This window comes from Paroedura picta, chromosome 12, assembly GCF_049243985.1.
Source record: "Paroedura picta isolate Pp20150507F chromosome 12, Ppicta_v3.0, whole genome shotgun sequence".
Classification (NCBI taxonomy): Eukaryota; Metazoa; Chordata; class Lepidosauria; order Squamata; family Gekkonidae; genus Paroedura; species Paroedura picta.
This window is the reverse complement of record NC_135380.1, coordinates 41721661-41743897: the sequence shown is the minus strand read 5'-3', so window position 1 is coordinate 41743897 and position 22237 is coordinate 41721661. Positions and strand designations below refer to the sequence as shown.

The 22237-nt window shown below is 47.5% G+C and overlaps 1 protein-coding gene across 1 annotated transcript in view; it reads right to left on the bottom strand.

The window, feature by feature from the left end:
• Window positions 1-1608: 1608 nt before the first annotated feature.
• Window positions 1609-22237, bottom strand: part of AIF1L (allograft inflammatory factor 1 like) — a 41959-nt gene continuing 21330 nt past the window's right edge. The window contains exons 3-6 of the mRNA XM_077306872.1: window positions 21000-21066; window positions 9452-9493; window positions 7386-7548; window positions 1609-4304 (exon numbers count right to left, since the gene is read on the bottom strand). Of these exons, the coding sequence (XP_077162987.1) occupies window positions 4217-4304; window positions 7386-7548; window positions 9452-9493; window positions 21000-21066 (360 nt within the window). The 3' untranslated portion in view covers window positions 1609-4216. The remainder of the gene's footprint in view (window positions 4305-7385; window positions 7549-9451; window positions 9494-20999; window positions 21067-22237) is intronic.

Sequence of the window (22237 nt, the reverse complement as noted above, 5' to 3'; positions counted from 1 at the left end):
GTTGTAGTCCGCGGCCAGCTGAAAAGCGACAATTCGGCCACCCCGGCGCAATGGCTGGCGAACAACTAAAATGACGCACTTCCGGTATTTATGAAAAGTCATCGTAGGACAATGCTCAAAGGGAGCCGACAGGAGTCGCTCTAGACCGAGGTTTCTCTATAGTTTCTCTATAGTTTCTAGAACAGTTTCTGGCGCGTGTAGCTTTGTCAGAAGAAGCCAAAGGTCTAGTCCAAGGGTAGTCAAACTGCGGCCCTCCAGATGTCCATGGACTACAATTCCCATGAGCCCCTGCCAGCGAATGCTGGCAGGGGCTCATGGGAATTGTAGTCCATGGACATCTGGAGGGCCGCAGTTTGACTACCCCTGGTCTAGTCCGGTGGGCCCTTGAAGGCCAGCGAAGTTTTGTTCTGTGTATATCAGCTTTTTTGTGCATGCACACCTCTTTGGTATAGTGGTTTGGTATAGTGGTTTGGTATAGTGGTTAGGAGTGCGGACTTGTAATCTGGCATGCCAGGTTCGATTCTGCGCTCCCCCACATGCAACCAGCTGGGTGACCTTGGGCTCGCCACGGCACTGATAAAACTGTTCTGACCGGGCAGTGATATCAGTGCTCTCTCAGCCTCACCCACCCCACAGGGTGTCTGTTGTGGGGGGAGGAATGGGAAGGCGACTGTAAGCCGCTTTGAGCCTCCTTCGGGTAGGGAAAAGCGGCATATAAGAACCAACTCTTCTTCTTCTTCTTCTTCTTCTTCTTCAGCACACACGTAAGCGTTGGGCTTAAAGCAGGGATGGGCAAACTGTGGCCCTCCAGATGTCCATGGACTACAATTCCCATGATAATTTTGTTTTGTACAATTTTGTTTCGTTCCAGCTGGCTGCTTCTGTTTTGCCCTGCTGAAGACATGGTAACTTGACTGTTAAAGGAATGAAGGGGGACAGGACAACAGCTCTTTTGGCTGGCTCATTGATCCATTCAACTTCCATTTGGAATCTTGGTGACTCTCTCAAAGCTTGACCTTGCTACCTGAGGATAGATTCAAATGAGTAGGCCTGATGAAGGGTGCGTGCACTCAAAAGCTCACACCTTGAATAAATCTTTGTTGGTCTTAAAGGTGCCACTCTGGATTCTGATTTTATCTTGCTACCTGAGCTACTTTGGATGTGCTGGACTTAGAACTTAAGGGCTTCTGCTGACAAAACATAGTAACTGTGTGTGCCACTGTCTGTATTGCTATATATTTGTATACATTAAAAAGAAAATCATGTGCATTTGTGGATGAGCGCGCAACATCTGCAAAAGGAAACCAAAAGAGATGTATGGGCAATTCCAAATAGAGAGAATGGCGTGGCTCACCCCTGCTGATGATATCACGGGCACCATCCAGTCGATGCTGGTTAAAACACAATGTGGGCAAATCCTCAGAAGAGGAAATGTCTGGGAAAGAGCCTTGAAGTATGGGGGTGCTGTGTTAGGTGAACTTCCCCTCCATCAGTATTGTTAACAATAAAGATATGGTTTCCTGGTTGCAAGATGGCTGTCCTTAGAAGGATTGATGTTCGGCAGAGGCCTTCAAAGCCTTTCAGTAAAAACAATGCCCTGCGATAACCTTTTTTTAAAACCCGCGAGCTTTATTTCCGTTCTGTACAAATGCAGCCACATTGACCTCATGCGCCATTTCTCTTTCCTGTACAGTTCTAAGGGACCATTACACAAACAAAATTTTTGTTTCAAAAGGAACTGATTGTTATAAGCATAAGATAAAAAACTGCAGAGGACGGTGGAGAAATCAGGGAAGGGGGGTTGAATGAGGGCAGCAGTGGCAGTGACTCCTCTGGGGCAAAAGTAACTGGCTTGCAAATTCTGTAAACGTACAAAAAAATTCTTCAATAACCAGAGTGCACTCCCACTTAAAGCTGGCTTTTCAACTGATATAAAGGGAAATAAAAGTCTGCTGGATTCTGCAAACACATCCCACTCCTTGTTCTCCACCAGGGATTCCCAACCAGGGGTCCACAGCCTTTCCCCTCCTGCCTTAATGGACTCAGCTGCAAGGTGGGAAACCTGCTGTTTCCACTGGTCCTCCTCCCCCCTCCCTAACATGCCTCAGTTTTCAGTTTCTGCACCCAGGAAGGGGGCGGAGCCTTCATGCCCACTCCCACCTTAAACTGCCTCCTTTCTCTTCCCCTCTAGCCCTCCCTGAGCCTGCCTCTTAACATGGGTGGCGATCCCATTTCTGTTGACAGGTCACTTCCAGGAGGTGTGTGGCAGGGTGGCATAACCAGCTGACATCACTATGGGGCTCCTCAAAACCTGAAAAAATTATTATCCATGGTCAAAAGGTTGAAAAAGTCTGTTCTTTGCTGAATCCAATGCAGTAGTAGACCATGTGCATTGCAAGCCGAAAGTCCCAGGTTCAATACCTGGCATCTCCAGTTAAAATAATCTGACGGCAGGTGATGTGAAAAGCCTCTCTGTCTAAGACGATGGAGAGCTGCTGCCAATCTGAAAAGACAATGCTGAGTTTCATGGATCAGGGGTCTGATTCTGCGTCAGGCAGTTTCATGTGTTATAATCACCACAACAAATTCCATGGGCAAGAATTTTTCTTGTTCTTGCGTCGGTTCAATATATTACGTCTGCAAGAAACTGTATCTTGCCTAAACCCCAGAGCAGGGGAAACTTTTGGTATTGTTTGTCCTCCACTCTTGACATCCTGGCTCTAAGCAGAGTTGGCCAAATGGTTGGTCTCCAGACTACAAGTCCCACAGGCCCCTGCCAGCACATGCTGACATCACTTCCTGGACTGCTGGCAGGGGCTTATGGGAATTGTAGTCCATTTGGAGAGCCACAATTTGGCCACCCCTGGTTTAGGCAGTCCCCTTTTTTATTGGAGGCTAAGATCTCAGCAAAATATGAGCATGCTTCCTACAGTTGTATTAAACCCCCTCCCCCCAATTTTGGGACAATGGAGTAGACACCACTTTTATCTCTGTCTACCACACACACACACACACACACACACACACACACACACACACACCCTGCGGAGTATTAACTGGGAGGGAAAACTATGGCGGGAATCCACTCTCTGTGCAGGGCATCAATACAGGATGCGAGCCAACCCTCCTACAGCCAAGACATCTCCAAGTGTACCAAACAGTGCTCCTGTCTAAGCTTGGCCTTAGATGTTGAGAATGGAAATCAGTAAATGGGTTGGCTGGTCCCCCTCTTGCTCCTTCCAATTTTCTAGTCTTCACTGCAGACCTGTCCTCTGGTCAAGGCAGGTGGTGACCAACAGCACGCTAAATAAATTAATGTCCTTCAGTATCTGACAAAGGGAGTTGGACTCTCAAAACCTTATGCCTCTAAATCCTCTAAAGTGATACTGGGCTTGCATCTAGCTGTTTGACTGCCACTCATCTTGGCTGTTCACAGACAGAAATCTAGAGACACTTAAATACGCTAAAGCTATCCTTAAATCGACGGAAGCTGAGCGCATCCAACGTTCTCTCCGTCATACCTCATGTGCTGAGCAGGACAAGCAGGCGGGCATCTGCGAGGACAACCAGGAGCAATGCATCAGTTCTAGCAAATAAATAAGGATCGGCAGTGGCGGTGCAGAGAGATTGTACTTGCGGTGAACTGGAGGGTCCTTGCACCTGGCGAAGAAGCATGGTTGCACGGTAGGAATGCAGCGAGAGAGGAGAATGAAGGGAAAAGGCACTCAGATGCTAGGGATTTCTGGGAGCAACTGGAATGGCTGGTCAAGGAGCGTTCAAAATGGCAGCAGGCAAGGCCCTTACTTGGGGACAAGGCCACTGGAAGACCATTGATTTGGCTGGACCGTTTTCAGTGGCTGGAGCTTTGGCATTTGAGTCACCCCCGTTCCACAGTGCCCTGGAAAACCATCTGCAATGTTTCTCCTTGGAAAAGTACCTCGTAGGATTTGGGTTTTGGTTTCACATTTTTTGTTCTTCGCTACTGACCGGTCTCTGGGAGAGGCAGAGCTGGCTATTCAGATGCAGTTTTGTAAAAAAACCAAAATGGCTACATAGGGACTCCTCTAGGCAAGGTCCCTGGAACTTCCCTTATCGTCCCTTTTCGCTAAGGCAGGTTAGTGATGGCTTTCTAAGACTGTCCAACATTAAAGCAAGGGAGCAGGACAACCCTGGGTACAGCCCAAGGGAATCTTGGAAAACGGACTGGTTTGGCTTTTCAAGGGAGGCTGGCGATGTCTCTCTCCGGAGGGGGACCCGAAGGCTTTGGGCTGCTTTCGTTGGCTTTCCCTTCAAACATCATCACTCTAAAAGACAAATGACAGAAAAGTGCAAATTAATCCACGATAGAATATTCCTCTTTTTCCCATCATCAAGGAACATTGTTATTTCTTGTTAATAGCAGCTTCATGAGCAAGTGGGGGTGAGAGCTTACAATAGAAAGCAGGTGCTCAAGTTATCAATCAATTTAATAATAAATAATCTAGAATTACAATCCCTGAACCATTTGATCAGTTAAAACGTGTGGCCAGGAGGTTAAAGAGAAGCAAATACAAGCTGATTAATTAGGTTGCTCTTGGTTAAATCCTGTTTTGTTTGGGGACACAACAAATGGACACATTGATCTTGGAAAACTGAAGCCACATCATCCAGATCTCTGCTGGGTCAATACAACTGTATGGCATCTAGTGGCAACCACTGCATTGGAGTGTGTGTGAAATCTGTTCCTGCTTGGCCTGGCCCTGGTGGCAGGAGGGGTGGGGAGCAGGGATGGACTGGGAGGCAAAAATACCCAGGAAAAGAAGAATAGTTGGTTTCTTACCCTGCTTTTCACTACCTGAAGGAGTTTCAAAGTGTCTTCCAATCGCCTTCCCTTCCTCTCCCTACAACAGACACCCTGTGAGGTAGATGGGTCCAAGAAAGCTGTGACAGAACAGCTCTGTGACAACAGCTCTAACAGGACTGTGACTAGGCCAAGGTCATCTAGCTGGCTGCATGCGGAGGAAGGAGAATCAAATCCAGCTCTGCAGATGAGAAGTCACTGTTCTTAACCACTACACCAAATTGGTTTTTACTGACAGAAATTAAGGTTTGAGAGCCGGCAAGACTGCTGTAGTTGACTAGCAACCTCCACAATGGCCACCGAAATTACAGGGGGCATTCATTTCTGAAAGGTGCAGGCAATTGTTCTCTTATTTGGGGAGATTTTAACATTTGCCATGAGGACACTAATTCATTTAGAGAGCTAGTGCTCACTTTGGCAGCACATATACTAAAAATTGGAATGATACATTTAGAAAGCTAGTGAAGCACAATGATTAGGTATGGCTAAGAAGTCAGGTTCAAATCCTAATTCAGACGTGAAATTCCCATAGGCTGGTCAGTCTATCTCAGCCTAGCCTACCTCACAGGGGGTTTGTAAGGATAAGATGAGTACCTTTGTATACAGTTCTGAGCACTTTGGAAGAAGGTTGGAATAGAAATTTAAGGATAAATAGATACTCCCTTCAGCGATTCTACCACTAGGTCTTACAAACCTTGTATCCATCTCTGGCACTTACTAATACCCAGAATCCTTCATTCCAAAAGGGCAGAAAATTCATGCCATTATGTATGCAAAATAAGCCACCATAAGTTGGTGGGTGTTGTATGTGTGTGTGAGAGAGAGAATCAATAAACTACATACTGACTAAAAAGCAACATCTGACATTCTTATTGATGTGGGAACACATCTACTGGTGCCTTCCCTGTAATGGAAATGACTACAGATGTGAAGTCTATTTGTCCCGCCCCAAGAAGGTTGCTGGCCAGGCCCGGTGCTCAGCCCTGCTTGCTGCATCGCCACCTCCTCTGCCACCCGTCTTGCACGACCAGACCAGCCATCAGGAGTGCGGGCCGGGTGCAGAAGATGGGTGGTGGCAGCAACACAGCGAGCGGGGCTCAAGACTGGCTCTGCCCAGCTGCTACCGCCTCCGCTGCCCATCTTCCACGCCCGGGCCAGAGAGGGATGGGCTAGAAATATAACATATAAATAAATGTTGTTACAAGTAATTGATAGGGTAGGTTTTGCTCCCCATATCTTTGGCAGCAACTATTTTTATAGGAATACGTTTGCGAGGATATCATATAGAGCCACTGGCTGTGGTGACCCAGCTCACCTCATCAAGTCCCATGCCCCCCCCCCTTCCATTTCCTGGCATTTTGGAGAACTGAGCTCCACTCAGCATGTCACCCACGCCATAAAAGTGCCAGGGGTGGACAGGTGTTAGAAGGGGAGACTTGCTGTGTGGGGAAAACAATTCCAGAAGGCTTTAAGACGCCCAGCAGGCCACACACCTTTTGCCCAAAGCACTATGATGGTTACTGCAAAATTCATTTAGGACAGAGTAATTTAGGACAGGAGTGGAAACTGAAACACGGTCAGAAGGACAATGAGTGGCTTGTTCATCTGTTAGTATGTCAAAGGGACCTGTGTTTAGCAAAAGCTATTCATGGTGGGGCTTGACACTTTTCCTTGGTGCAGTGACTGATTTGGGAAGCGGCATAACATAAGAACACAAACTGGTGTCCAGATGAATTAGACTAGGGGTCTCTCTAATCTGGAACCCTGGATGGCCACCCCTTGTCCCCCTCTGTCTGGTATTTTGAGATATACTGGTTCTGCATGTGGAGGCTTCATTTTGGTATTATTGCTAGTGGCCATTTTATGGATTTACCCTCTTTAGTAGAATCATAGAATCATAGAATCACAGAGTTGGAAGGGTCCTCCTGCCTCATCTAGTCCATCCCCTGCACTATGCAGGACACCCACAACCCTATCACTCATCCACTGTAACCTGCCACCCCCTTGAACCTTCACAGAAGTAGCCGCTTCGCCAGATGGCTATCCAGCCTCTCTTTAAAAATCTCCCAAGATGGAGAACCCACCACCTCCCGAGGAAGCCTGTTCCACTGAGAAACCGCTCTGACTGTCAGGAACTTCTTCGGGATGTTTAGATTGAATTTCGTTTGGATTAATTTCATCCCATTGGTTCTGGTCCGTCCCTCTGGGAGTAAGAGCTCTCAGGGTCTACCAGGATGGTGAAGAATCTACAATCTAGGACAGAGGGGCAACGTCTTTGTCTCAGGAGAAATCTAGGAACAGGGGGAGTTACGCAATACTATCCATCAAGGTGGAAGTAACTGCCACTGTACTACTGTATCTCCCACAGACTTTTCTTCTGTTTCTTGCTTGTATTGTCCAACTCTGTGAGCTGATTTTTTCTGACAACCTGGAGGTTGGCAACAGGATGGAAGGCACTTGGACTTGGTTTGATTATCAGGATTCCACCCCCCACCCACCCCCAGCCTCAGGCCACCTCCTCTTCCTTCCCTGTAGGGCTACTCACAGCTTAAGAACAGCTGACCGTTTCCCAAGCATCACGTTGACAAAGTCCTGGTAAGAGATGGTATCGCTGACCCCTCCGGTCACCTCGGAAATCATCTTCTTCAGCTCCAAGTGGGTCTTAGGGGCTCCCAGTTTCTCCATCATCCTTTTCACAGACATGAGATCTGCAAGGAGCCAGAGAGGCATTTACACAGTGCATGTTGCGGGAGAACAGGGCTTTTGGTGGGGGAACACATGAAGGGGTCCAGGAGGGAGCATGGGGCAAAAACAGCTTCTCATCTCCTCCAGTTGTTATTTCTCTACTTCCAGGCAGGTTTCAAGTCTTGCTGGGGCGGAGTTCCCCAGCAAGGAAGTCATTTTCCACTTCCTCCCATAATGTTATAGTGAACATGTACAATCTGTGTACAGGTCACACTTAATTTTTCTTAGTATGCTCATTGACTAATTCTTGTGCAATGTCCAGTACATGCATGCCTGAACATGCTACTGAAACCCTACATTTTTACAGGTACTGGTCCCCCATTTCATCTGTAGACTAAACATGCATTAGCCTTTTCTTTCAAACAGATGTCTGCCTGTCATTGCAAAATGTACATGCAGTCACTGTAATGAGAACAGTGTTAGTGATTCTACAGAATGACAATCATTCTTAGAAATGAAGTGAGATGTCATGCACCCCTTCTTTATTGGAGACCAGGCACCCGAGATTTCAAAAGAACAAAAGGGGGAGGGGACTAGAACTGGAACCAAAGCCCCCCCAGAAGTAAACTTTAATTCTACACAATCCAAGCAATTTTGAAGTCATAAAACTTATTGTAAAGTCTCAGAGTCAATTAATGAAAGAAGATTTCAGTCATTAGCTCTCTGAAAAAAATTACAGTTTATTTCTTTATCTTTTACAGGCTCTTACTTTTGAGCTTTTATTGGTGCTGTACATATTTTATATGTGTTAAGAACTGGGGTGTGTTAAAACCAGATCTTTAAAGAAGGCCCTACAAGGGTCGAAATGCCCTTGTCGGTCTTTTGGTTCACATAGTGCACAGCATACTGGTTTGCAACAGCCTGTGGGTTGGACATATGTTCTTAATTTCTATAGTTGTTTTTTTTAAATTGTGCACAATAAATCTCCACCCAAGATTTCAAAGCAGAAGCATGATTTCTGATACTTTAACATGTCAAGTGTAAACAGGATTTTTTAAAAAGCTTTTTAACAGTTTAATCAGTGTTTAACCTACAGTCACAACAATGTGCACCAGCTACCTCCTCTGTTGTCTTGGTTCCAAATTAGCAAACGTGTCATGAGTCTAAATACAGTTCCCCAAGAATCTGGACTGTCTAGCCCTCGTAATGGCAAAGACCGACTTGAAACTATCAGAAGTGGCTTAAGGATTTGCAGGGCCCATAGCACCAGAACAAGGTTAAGGATTTGCAGGGCCCTAACAGAGGACAACTGGGGTGGGAGCAGCTAGATGGGAGGACGGAGGAGCTCTTCACATTGGAAAGGGGTGTCACTTGGAGTGTCTTTAAAGATAGAAATGGGGGAAGGAGGGCTATGGCCTGATCCATGGGGGAAGGCACTGTGTGAGGCCTCTGTTAGTACGGAGCCTGTAGCACAGGAGTAGTCAAACTGTGGCCTCCATATGTCCATGGACTACAATTCCCATGAGCCCCTGCCAGCATTCGCTGGCAGGGGCTCATGGGAATTGTAGTCCATGGACATCTGGAGGGCCGCAGTTTGACTACCTCTGCTGTAGCACATGCTACATATGCTGCATGGATAAACCGGCCCTGGAAACTATGCTTAAGTGCCCTTTGCTTCTATGACAGCAGAATAAAATGACACAAATCAATTATGCAAAAGTAGGGGGAACAGGCAAATATGCTGAACAAAGTGCAGAATTCACACCGGTTTTGGAATTTAGTTTTTCGTCACGCAAGAAAACTATCTTTGTTCAGCATGGGCCATGTGGTTGTGATAGAGCCAGCCAGGTTGCTCTGCCATGCTCCTTCCCTCAGGCAGGCCTTGCATGGGCAAGACGCTAGAATGTGCCGCAGCTAGTCACTCACCAATTTCACCTTGGTTATTCAGATCAAACTCCATGTACTTTTCTGGGGAGGAAAAAAAAAGCAGCAGCCACCCATTAGTAAAATCAAAATGTGCTCCAGAGCTAGATCAAACAGAGGCAGCATGGTCCACTGGTTAAGGATGAAGGCGGAAAGTCCCGTGTTTAAATCTCACTCTGATACGAACTTCCTGAGCGACCACATGCAGATCCCTCTCCCCTAGATGTAAAGTGGGTATAAGAATACTGATCTGCCTTACAGGCCCACTGTAAATGTTACCATGACAGGGAATGTGAAGTGCTTTCAATGCTAAGAGTTATTTTGTATTCTTGCAGCATTATTATTGTTGTTGTTGTTGTTATTGTCATTATTATTATTATTGTTGTCATTATTATTATTGTCGTTGTTGTTGTTGTTGTTATTAATGTCCTACCACTCCTGAAACTGACTCAATGCAGGTTACAACGTCAGTTTTCGTTAACAGGAAATTGAGTATCTTTGTTAGCAACACTATAAGAGTGTGTCTGTGAGATTCTCTGAAATTCCATCTTTCTAAAAAAAAAAAAAAGGAGGTCTCTAAATCTAGCTTCTTTTGACGCAAAATCTGGATGACATTGATGGAGAATGTTTAGGGTATTTCTGCCTGCTACTTGCAATAGAGTGATAAGAGCCAGCTTGGTGTAGTGGTTAGGAATACGGACTTCTAATCTGGCAAGCCAGGTTTGATTCCCTGCTCCTCCACATGCAGCCGGCTGGGTGACCTTGAGTTAATCACAGCCCTGGGAAAGCTGTTCTGATGGAGCAGTAATATCAGGGCTCTCTCAGCCTCATCTCCCTCACAGAGTGTCTGCTGTGGGGAGAAGACAGGGAAGGCAAATGTAAGCTGCTTTGAGACACCTTCGGGTAGAGAAAAGCGGCATATAAGAAACTCTTCTTCTTCAGCCTCACCCACCTCACAGGGTGTCTGTTGTGGGGAGAGGAAACGGAAGTTGATTGGAAGCTGCTTTGAGACTCCTTTGGGTAGAGAAAAGTGGCATATAAGAACCAACTCAATAATAATAATAATAATAATAATAATAATAATAATAATAATAATAATAATAATAATAATAATAATAATAATAATAATAATAATAATAATAATAATTCATACTATTCCTCCCCTTCACATTTTAAAGCCTTTCTGCCACCTCTTCTTGCATTTTCCCCTTCTCACATGCTGCAGGGGAGGGGATGCAAAGGAGACAGCAACATAACTCACTGCTGCTTGGCCTGTCAATCAACAGGACAATCAATTGGTTCTTTGTTGTTCTTTCCCTTTTTTTACAAGCTGGAACTTACAAGTGGAAATGCATATTCAGACATATGAATACGCATTGCCACGTTATTAAAAGTCACACACACACGGCAGCTGGCACACTACATTCCCCGCATGCAGAAATGCCCTTAAAACACTCTATTCAGCATTAGCATGCATTCAAAGGGTCCCCATCAACCAGGGACAGTCCGCTTTTGAGAGCTGAAGCTCCCTTCATCAGATACAAGCTGACTCGTGAAAACTCACACACTTCAAAATCTTGGTCTCTGAGGTGCCACCAAAATCAAATCTAGCAGACCAACATGGCTGCCCACTGAAACCCATCCCTGATGCATAACTGCCCATATGTTTGCCTTTAGGGGGTGGAAATTAGGGGGGCAAGTTTTGGATTGGAGAATACCTGGAGTATTTTTTTGGGGGGGGGAACCTAAGGAGGGGGGAAAGGAGGGACTTCAACAGGGTCTAATGTCATAAGAGTCCACTTTCCAAATCACCTACTTTGTCCAGGGGAATGGATTTCTGGGGACCAGATCTCCAGCTGCTCCTCAGGTGGACAACGGCAGCAGAAATGCTTTGTTACAGCTGTGCTAGGCTGAGCTGCCACCATCAGACTCCCTCCCCAGATTCTAAATGGCCGCTGCTCATCTTTAGCATGCACCTGGGTCAGTGCCTATGCACGCATAAGACTCCATGCAGCACACAGCCTGGGCGTTTCACACTGTATGTGTGAGGTGTGCTGTAAATTAGCGATCCCCAACCTGTGGGCCGCGGACCACATGTCGACTAATTGGAGGTGGGCCGCGAAGGACGTCTTCTCCCCCCACCCCCACGGCCCTTTACAACACACTTCGGGTGTCATTGTCTCCCATCACTCCCAGATGGGACTATCTCGTTGCAGAGAAACAAGCTCAGGGTTCCCATTGATTTGTCATTGTCATGAGTTAAAATTTCCATGAAAATAAAATGTTCCTTCTGTTCATTGTTGTGGCGTGTCTGTATCTTATTTTGAAGGGATGTTTAAACATTACCATAGCGATCAGAGAGCGTTGGGACAGTGGTTGAGAGTAGAGGAGTAAACTACCCCCCCCCACCCCCACTGGGCCTCAGTAAAATTGTCAAGCCTTGAGTGGTCCCCGGTGATAAAAAGGTTGAGGACCACTGCTGTAAATAATGCAGTGCAGAATGAACCATTTGGTTTCTTCTTGGATACCCTTAACCCAAAGACCTGTGCCTGTCTTGGCTTGGCACTCAGTGAAAGGACAGGGCTATGTGCACAGTGAATGAATGCTGTGTTCAGTTAACAGAGAAGAGGAGACATAGAGGAAGGTGATCTTTAGCAGCAGAATCTGAGTACCACGAGTCCCTCCGTGATTTTTGGGTGAAATTCTGGAGTGATAATCCCTTGCACGTTTCCTTGGAGGGCAGCTCCACTGAGTACACAAAGATTTACTCCCAGATAAGTGCACACAGAAATGCAGCCTTACAGTCTAACCCAGTGCACACATGAATGCTCAAAAGCTATCCACTATACATGCACAGGATCACAGCCTCAAGTCACCCCCACCCTCTGCAGTTTTGCTTCCCTAACAATGTTGTTTTCCAAGTTAAAGAGCTAGAAGAACCCAAGAGAACTATACACCATTATGCAGGAAAAAGCTCAGGGCAGATTTCCAGTCGAAGTTGCTCATTCAACAAGCTTTCCCCAAAAGCTGCATGCTGAAACACCAGCGTTTGGAATCCGCCAGTCAAATGGGTCCCTAGCGGGTGTCACCAAAGAGAAGTTGGCGGGCAAAGACTGTAACCGGACCTGAAAGCACCCTGCCTCACCCCCCCCCCCACACACACACACCAGAGGGGACTCACAAATGACAAAGGGCCTTTAGAGAGACCCAAGCCAACACTCCCTCCCCCCATTAGGCCAAATGCCAATTAGTGACCTGCTGGGCCTCTTCAAAGAGATGCCAGTGGAGACACGGAACTCATTAGCAGCAAGAGCTTTACAAGAATCGGGTCCCTTTCCAAGGGAGTAACCATACTGGGGCTGGACTATGGTCACATGGCTTTCTTGGCTAGACCTTCTAGCAGAGACGAATGGATTACACACACACACAAAAAACAGAAAGTAAATGAGATTTGGGACGGGATGCTTCAAGACATGACAGGCTGATGTAAACGGGATGTGGTGGAGAGAGGGAGGGAGAGATTAAATCCTTCTGAACTATTATTCTAGACTTTTCCACTGGTGCTTCTTGAGCAGAGAGGCCCGTTCTCTTTCCCATTTAGCCCCGGGAAGTCCAGGCAGCAGGCCTGAGCACCTTGTACATGTGAAAGCAACCTCCCATAATCCTTTTCGTTAACAGATATAAAAGCTGTTGCATCTGTAGTTCTGCCAAAAACCAAGCTCAGCGTCTGAGGCAGTAACTGCACTGTAACTGACCAATACATGGCTACATCCGCCAGGCCAGTGGTAGTCAACCTGTGGTCCTCCAGATGTCCATGGACTACAATTCCCATGAGCCCCTGCCAGCATTCACTGGCAGGGGCTCATGGGAATTGTAGTCCATGGACATTGTAGTCCATGGACATGGAATTGTAGTCCATGGACATCTGGAGGACCACAGGTTGACTACCCCCGCACTAGGCGATACAGTCAGTTTAAAGTGGATTTAGCTAATAGTGCACACCGGCAGGGGTATTGTGGGGCTTTTGTATATAAGTTGGAGTTGGTTGTGGCTCAGATTTGGTTCTTGTATGACCACGCTGGGGTCACAATAAAGAGCTGCAATGAACTTCTATTGTCTTTGCACCCACGCGGATCTAACAAAAGCTACCTCTGAGATTAGTGAATCAGGAGTTTAAAAGGTGCGCATACTGAGAAGGCAGTGTTAAGAAATCCCATACAGTGCCCTTTCTAAGGGGTAGCCGACACAAACAGCAGGTTACATGGTAGAACAATTTCTGAGCTGTTGCTCTTCAGACTGTCAGCAAGTTTGTTGCCTCCCCATTCTCTTAGTCTAGAGAATTAGCAGGTCAGGGAGCTGCCGAGGTTAGAGCCTGCTTCCTGAGCTGCTTGTTTTCTACCTGCAGCGTGATGTGGTAGTTAAGAATGACAGAATTTAATCTGGAGAGCCAGGTTTGAGTTCTCACTCCTCCTCCACATATAGCCAGCTGGGTGAGTGTGGACAAGTCACAGTTCTCTCAGAGTTTTCTCAGCCCCACCTGCCTCACAGGGTCTCTATTGTGGGCAGAGGAAGAGAAGGTGACTGTGAGCCACTCTGAGACACATGAAGCCAGCTGAGTGCTCTTGGGCCAGTAACAGTTCTCTTAGAGCTATTCTAACAAAGAAGTTTTCTCAGAGTTCTCTCAGAGTTCTCTCTCACCGGGTGTCTGATGTGGGGGGAGGAAGGGAAGGCAATTGTGAGCTGCTTTGAGACACATGAAGCCAGCTGGGTGCTCTTGGGCCAGTAACAGTTCTCTTAGAGCTATTCTAACAAAGAAGTTTTCTCAGAGTTCTCTCAGAGTTCTCTCTCACCGGGTGTCTGATGTGGGGGGAGGAAGGGAAGGCAATTGTGAGCTGCTTTGAGACACATGAAGCCAGCTGGGTGCTCTTGGGCCAGTAACAGTTCTCTTAGAGCTATTCTAACAAAGAAGTTCTCTCAGAACTCTCTCAGCCCTACCTACCTCACAGGGTGTCTGTTGTGGAGAGGGTAAAGGTAGGCTGCTTTGAGACAGAAGAGGCCTGCTGGGTGACCTTGGGATAGTCACAGTTCTGTCAGAGCTTTCTCAGTTCCACCTGCCTCACAGGGTGTCCATTGTGGGGAGAGGAAGGCAAGGTGATTGTCAGCTGTTGGGAGACTCCTTTGGGTAGTGAAAAATGGGATATAAAAACCAACTCTTCTTCTCCTTCTACATACCAGGACTTTGCTGCAGAGAGGACCCTCCGTTGCATGGCAGTCCAACTGCCGTCTGAAGTGCTACAGTTCCCGAACAGGCTTCCTGTGTGATCTATTTCTGTTGCCCAGCTTTATGGTCTGAGTTGCACACTGTGCATTTGTCTCTCTTGACCTTTTATGAAGCACACAGAGATAGGGTTGCCAATTCCAGGGCGAGAAATTGCTGGAGATTTGGGGGCGGAGCCTAGGGATGGCAGAGTCCCATACTTGGGGGGGGGGGAACCTCAGCAGGGATTGCAGGGTCACTACAGGCCCTGGAGATCTCCTGCCGATTACAACTAATCTCCAGATAGATCAGTTCCCTTGGGAAAAGCAGCCACTTCAGAGGGAGGACTCCATGGCCTTTTACTCTGCTGAAGTCCCTCCACTCCCCAAACACCACCCTCGCCAGGCTCCACTGCCCAAATCTCCAGGTAATTCCTGACCCAGAGCTGGGAACCCAAATAAAACAGTACTGTAGAATCTGCCCTTCAAAGCTAAACTCTGCAATCTGGAAACCAGCTCTCATTCCAGGAATGTTCCAGGTCCCACCTGAAGGTGAACTCAAAATCAAAAATGTTTGTTATGCAAAAAATATGTTAAATGCATGCCAATCTTACAAAATTGCTATTGATTTCTTATTTCAGATGTCTGTTGACCACCCAAAGACCGTCTTGCTTCGTTTCACTGAGTTCTCGCTTCTTCCGGACAAGTGTCTAGACATGTGCCCAAATAAAACAGCTTTTCTCAACTTTTGACCATTGAGAAACCCGTGAAACATCCTTTAGTCAGGGGTAGTCAAACTGCGGCCCTCCAGATGTCCATGGACTACAATTCCCAGGAGCCCCTGCCAGCATTTGCTGGCAGGGGCTCATGGGAATTGTAGTCCATGGACATCTGGAGGGCCGCAGTTTGACTACCCCTGCTTTAGGCTTCAAGATACCCCAGACGTGGCATGCTTGTGCGGAATATGGTTGGGAAGCAGAGCTGTGAAACCACCCGCCCAGGGCCCCTCCCCTTCCCATCAGCCATTTTGGGAGAAGGAGGGTGGGTCAACATGACCATGTATGGTCATATCACCAATAAATGCTTAACAATTTTTTTAAATATTGTAAAAATTAATTGATTCCCATTCGTTTGAGAAACTGTTCCAGGGCCATCAAGAAAGTCTGAAATAAAGGGACCTCACAGTGTATAGCTGCACCGTTTTACCACCATATTTCCAGTTCATTGAAACCTCTCTCCTCACCCTGGGTCATTTCTGAACTGTTAGGAGAAGAGATGTTTCCATGAGCTGGAAAGACTGGATACCAGGGTAGACCAGGCTTTCTCAACCAGGGTCACGTGAAACTCTGGTGTTTGACAGCCCTAGGAGAGTTTCCGGAATGCGTGGGAGTTCATTATTAATATATTTTTAACATTTGTTAAACATTGACTGGGTGATATGACCATATATGGTCACGTCAATCCGTGGGTGTGGACAAAGCTTTGGGTTGTGTGTATGACCCTGCCACTTCTGGGGTTTCTCAAAGGCTGAAGAATATTTCAGGGGTTTCTCGATGGTCAAAAAGTTGAAAACGGCTGGTCTAGACACTAGATCAGTGGTTCTCAAACTTTTCTTCTCCGCAACTCCAACTTCGGTCCCCACCGGGGACCCAGACAGAGGAGCTGCCAGCTAGCACTAAGGAGGTGCTTCCACTGGTCCCCCCAGCCGTAGCCATGGGCGACCCCCCTACAGGAGGTGATGAGGGGAGCGAGAGCCCTGCCTAGGGGAGGGGGCCGCTGCCGCTGCCATCACCACCGCATCCGCATTGCTCGCTGTCCCGCTCTGGGCTGAGCTTGGGCACGTGTCCTGCTCCCTTGGCTCGCCGCTTCTCTCCTTTCGCCCTTCTTTTAACCATGGGGGGTTCTTTTAACCATGGGCGGCGGCTCTGCTGCAGACCACGCAGGGCTTGCCGGACAGAATCGGGTGGGATGGGCCGATTTTGGACCAGCAGGCGGAGGGGGTCGCTTTCTTGCCAGCTCTGAAGGAGCTGAGTGAAGCGTTTCAGTGCATTCTTTGGCAGGTGTCGGCGTGACCCCCCAGGCAGGGTGGGCAGCTGCAGAAGGAGCCAGTGGGGCACTAGAAACACGTGTGTGCGTGCATGTGCATAACAATCGACGTGGCGTGGAGGCAGCCACTGCCATGGCTCCGCCGCCTCTACCCACCTCTGCCAGCCATCGGTCGCTGCCTCTGCCTGCCTCTGCCTGCCTCCGCCACCAGCACCCACCTCCATAAGCCGCCACCTGCCGCCCGCTGCCACCACCACATGTCTCCACATGCTGCCACCTGCCGCCGTGGCGACAGGCAACCTGGCTACCCCAGAGAAGGGGCCAGGTGACCCCAATGGGGTCCCGACCTCGAGGTTGAGAACCACTGCATTAGATCAAGAAGAAGCAAAATCTTGAAGAAACAAGAAGATGGCGAAAAGAAGTTTGAACCAGGTCTTCATGTGGACAACAGCATGGCATCTGGCATCTGAGAGAATAACTTAACAGCAATTTTGTAAAACGTATATGCATTTTTTTCTATGCATTTGAGTATTATATTTTTGTACAAAACCCCAAGCCTTGCATTTTTGATTTTGAGTTTATCCTACGTTGCTTTTGGGCACAGTGATTTCTGTTCTGTCTTATATTGTACAACCCCCCCGCCGCCCCCATTGGTTCCTTGCTCCCCCCACCCAGGGAGCTTGGCAAGCACGCTGAGAGATAGCAACGCTTTTCTTTTCAAAAAAATTCTGACCTCCCTCCCCAACACCCCATTCCTAGCATTAATCTGGACTTTAGTCTTTAGGAGTCCAAACATCCCTTCAATGGGGTGAAATCCTGCCCTGTGCACACACACAAAGCTTTTATACAAGTGCGCGAAGGAGAGAGGCACAATGGCCTGATTGTTGGGAGACCCGAAGGAGGTGTTTGGCGCCGGCAACAGGGTCTCCAGCTGAGCAGGGCTCTGCACCACTAGAAGGACTCCCCAGTCCAGGGATTGGTGGAAGAGGGCAGGGGGTGGGCTCTCCTTGTGTGTGTGTGGGAGGGTGGCTGCACGACCATGACCCGCAGTCCCAATATTTGAAGAGGGCCCAGCCTAGAGAGAGAAACATTCTAGGTTTCAAGAGGTTTTCGGCTTGAAAAAAAAAAAAAGTAATACTCAAGGACACAGTGAGAGGGAGGAATGACAGACACCCAAAGGGAAAAGCTCTGGGGAAAGATCGGTAACAAGCTTGCACTGCCAACTCCAGGGCTGATTCTGCACTTACTTTGTTTGTTCCGTTGTGGATCCTGCTGAATTCAGATCGATTTGAACTCGGGTCATCCTCTATTCCCCCCCCCCCCCATCGAAATAAAAGTGTTCTGCACTCGATTGGGAAAGCTCAGAGCACAGAGAGGAGCCAAGCGCAGCAAGAGTCTCTTTTCTTGAATGGTGGGGGAGATGATTGGAGACAGCAGCCTCACAGGGGGAAATAAATCCAAGAGGCAAATCTTTGCTGAGAGAAGTTAGGGCTTCTGGAGCACAGTCACTTTAAGACAAGCCTTGCAACCGGGAACCAGGGTGGAGTCTGCACGGGGCTTTTTATCCAGTCCCACTCCGAATATATACCTGCCATCTACACTGAATTCGATTTCCATTTTGATTTTAGGCGCTTTAAATTTTCCTTCTGCAACATGCATGACTGAGCCACCAGGCTCACCCCTCTAACCTGCCCAGCACCCAGGCTCTAGCCCAGCCTTGCTCAACTTTTCTACCATGGAGAAACCCCTGAAACATTCTTCAGGCTTCGAGAAGCCCCAAAAGTGGTGCAACTACTGTAGAATGTGGTTGGGAAACAGTGGACACGCCCACTCAGTGTCCCTCCCCTTTCCAGCCCTTCCAGATCCATCATTAGCCATTTTGAGGGGGGGGAGGTCAACAGGACCATATGTGATCATATTACCCGATAAATATAAATATTTATAAATATTAATATTTCGGTCCTGGCCCCGACCTGGTGGAATGAGCTCCCGGAGGAGTTGCGGGCCCTGCAGGAGCTTCTGCTGTTCCTCAGGGCCTGCAAAACGGAGCTCTTCCACCGGCTCTGTGGTTGAGGCTGGGAGGCCAGGTAGATCTGAGCCCCTCCCATAGAAGCGGTGGTAGCAAACTCCATCTGCTCCCTCTTCCCTCCTTTTCCCCTCGGACGTTGGGATTATATTAGAGCTGGGGTGAGTTTTTGCTGGTGTATCTTAAAAGGTTTTTATGTGTGTAGCTTGTTATGTTTTTATGTCCGTTTTTAATGGGATTTTATCGGGTTTGTTGGACTACTGTGACCCGCTGCAAGCCTATGGGGAGCGGTGGGCTATAAACAAATAAACAAATAAACAAATAAACAAATAAACAAATAAACAAATAAACAAATAAACAAATAAACAAATAAACAAATAAACAAATAAACAAATAAACAAATAAACAAATAAACAAATAAACAAATAAAACATTTTTAAAAGTATAAAAAATTATTTAATTCCCACCCACTTGGGAGACCCTTCCAAGGCCCTCAAGAAACCCCAGGGTTTCATTAAACCCTGGTTGAGAAAGCCTGGTTTAGCTCTAGCATTTCTGAACCTGAACTTCTGGATACCCGCCAGAGGACTGACCCCTCCATGCCAACATTTCCATACACCAGAATGTAGGCTTGTCAACTTCCAGGTGGGGCCTGGAGATTTGGGATCACAACAGATTTCCAGGTGGCAGCAATCAATTCTGCGGAAGAAAATGGCAGCTCTGGAGAGTGAACTCTATGGTATGAAATCCAGGTGGGTTCTTGCCTACTCCAAACCCCATTTCCCCCAAATCTCCAGAAATTTCCCAACCAGGAATTGGCAACCCTACACGAGACAGTAACTGGAGGTAGGCCATCAGATTTTGTTACAGGAAGCATGCTGACTATTATGAGAACTGATTTCCGTTTTGGGATGGTTCTTCCAGATGGATCATGGCCCTTGCAGGATCCTTCGGGAATGAAAAGGGGGAAGGGGCTCATTCTAATCCACCCGAGACAAAATCGCAAAACTCAGTGCATCTGCATCTTCCTTAAATCTCCCAGCCGAGGAAAGGATGGGGGCCAAAACTCAGATTGCACAACCACATCTGCTTCTCGGTTGGGCTGGTGTCGAACAACTTCAAGACGTGAAAACTCCAGAGCCATCTCCTCAGAGGGCCATCCTGCCTACTCCCTGACACCAGAGCCAAGGAATGTTCTTCCTGGACTCTCCCCAGCTGTGAAACCTGCGATTGAAGCCAGCAATTCAGACTGGACATGCTGTCTAATGAGCAGCTATGCCAAACTCCAGGCAGGACCTGGATATCCCTTGGACAAAATGGATGCTTTGGAGGGGTGGACTCTATGGCCTTGTTCCCCATCTGGGTCCTTGTCCTACCCAAGCTCCATCCCCAAATCTCGGGGGGTTCCACAGCCTGGATCTGGTACGCAACTCCCCCAACCCCAAGGGGATCCAGGAAGCCTACTCTGGAGGGTTCATCAAGGCAAGGACAGTCCCAGCTCACCAGACTAGAAGCTGCCACTCCGAACTACTACACCAGGGGTAGTCAAACTGCGGCCCTCCAGATGTCCATGGACTACAATTCCCAGGAGCCCCTGCCAGCGAAAGCTGGCAGGGGCTCCTGGGAATTGTAGTCCATGGACATCTGGAGGGCCGCAGTTTGACTACCCCTGCACTACACCATGTTGGCTCTTGGTGTAAAGACCAACAAAGAAAAAGAGAGACAGGCAGACAGAAAAGGGAGAGAGAGAGAGAGGAAGGGCAGCTGAGGTGAACCTAAAGAATGATAGAAGCTCCCCCAGTTCCCAGAAGTCTAGCAAATCCTTAGTTTTAGGGTTGTTCTCCTGGAATTATGACTGTTCCCCTGAAGGGAAGGGTAGCTTGGGGGAAGGGATCCTTTCTATGATTTCACATCCCTGCCAAGGTCCCTTTTTTCTCCAAACCCTGCCTTTCTCAGGCATCCCCTCCCCAAATCTCCAGGCATTTCCCAAGGCAGAGTTGGCAAGCCTTCCTGGCAGGCTTCTGGTGCCTGACATTTGTCTGCCTTAGGCAACCTCTGGCACCGCCCACGTCCCCAAGGAAAAGATTTACGCAGAATCCAAGCAATTGTTCAATTGTCAACGGCCTGGAACAAATTTCAAGGGTTTGACCGTTTCATGGACTTGCTGAAAACATTTTTTCCTCCAGCACTCCCCCACTCAGTGGAAACCGCATGGGTTGGTACCTTTAAAAACGGCAAGCTTTTCCTCCAGATTCTCTTCATCGCTAAACTTCGGGTCACAGAGAAACTCCTGAGGAAGGGAGAGAGAAAGGGGGGGAAATCCTAAAACATAAATGCATACAAGAGTCTCGCTGGATCAGGCCATCTAGTCCTGCATCTATTCTGTAGCTCAGGGGTAGTCAACCTGCGGTCCTCCAGATGTTCATGGACTACAATTCCCATGAGCCCCTGCCAGCATTTGCTGCCAGGGGCTCATGGGAATTGTAGTCCATGAACATCTGGAGGACCACAGGTTGACTACCCCTGCTGTAGTACAGCAACCAGACTTTCCCCAGATGTTGTCATCAATCAATCAATCAATCAATTTTATTTACGGTCATAGACCAGCCAGTAAAAAACATAAAATTACAAATATAACATCAATTATAAATGGGTAAAAACTAAGAAATAAGAACAGTTGTATATGGATCCAATATAAAAGCACTAGGGAACAGGGTTGGTCCAGCTCTGCCTTATTTTTATAGCTACCCAAGCAAATCTAGCAATAATTTTTGTTAGATCTTTATTTGTGTCTGAACGTAGTAGCTTAAGACGCTGTTTCCTCAAACCTCTGGGGCCCCAGATGTTGTCTCATAGTACTGGATTCGAGACCGACTGCCTCTGGATGTGGAGGTTCCTTTCGGTCCTCGTGGCTGGTAGCCATTGACGACCTCTCCTCCGTGCATCTGTATAATACCCTTTCAGAGCCGTCTGTGCAAGTGGCAGTCTCACCGTCCGCTGGTAGTAAAGCTCACGGCTTCATGACTTCTAAGTGTCATGCAGTGCTCTTTCCCTCTGCACGGAGACCCACCAATGAATGATCAAACTGATGGTGGAGAGAGGTGGGTAAGAGTATGAATGGAGGACAGTCACTGTTGTTCCCTCTGGACTAGATTACTATAACTCACTCTAAGCAGGCCTACCCTTGACCCTAATCTGGAGGGCCCACATTAGACTGAGGCTGTGGTAGTTACATTGGCTCCCAGGGGAGCTCTGGGTTTCCTTCAAGGTTTTGATATCTATCTATCTATCTATCTATCTATCTATCTATCTATCTATCTATCTATCTATCTATCTATCTATCTATCTATCTATCTATCTATCTATCTATCTATCTATCTATCTATCTATCTATCTATCTATCTATCTATCTATCATCTATCTATCTATCTATCTATCTATCTATCTATCTATCTATCTAT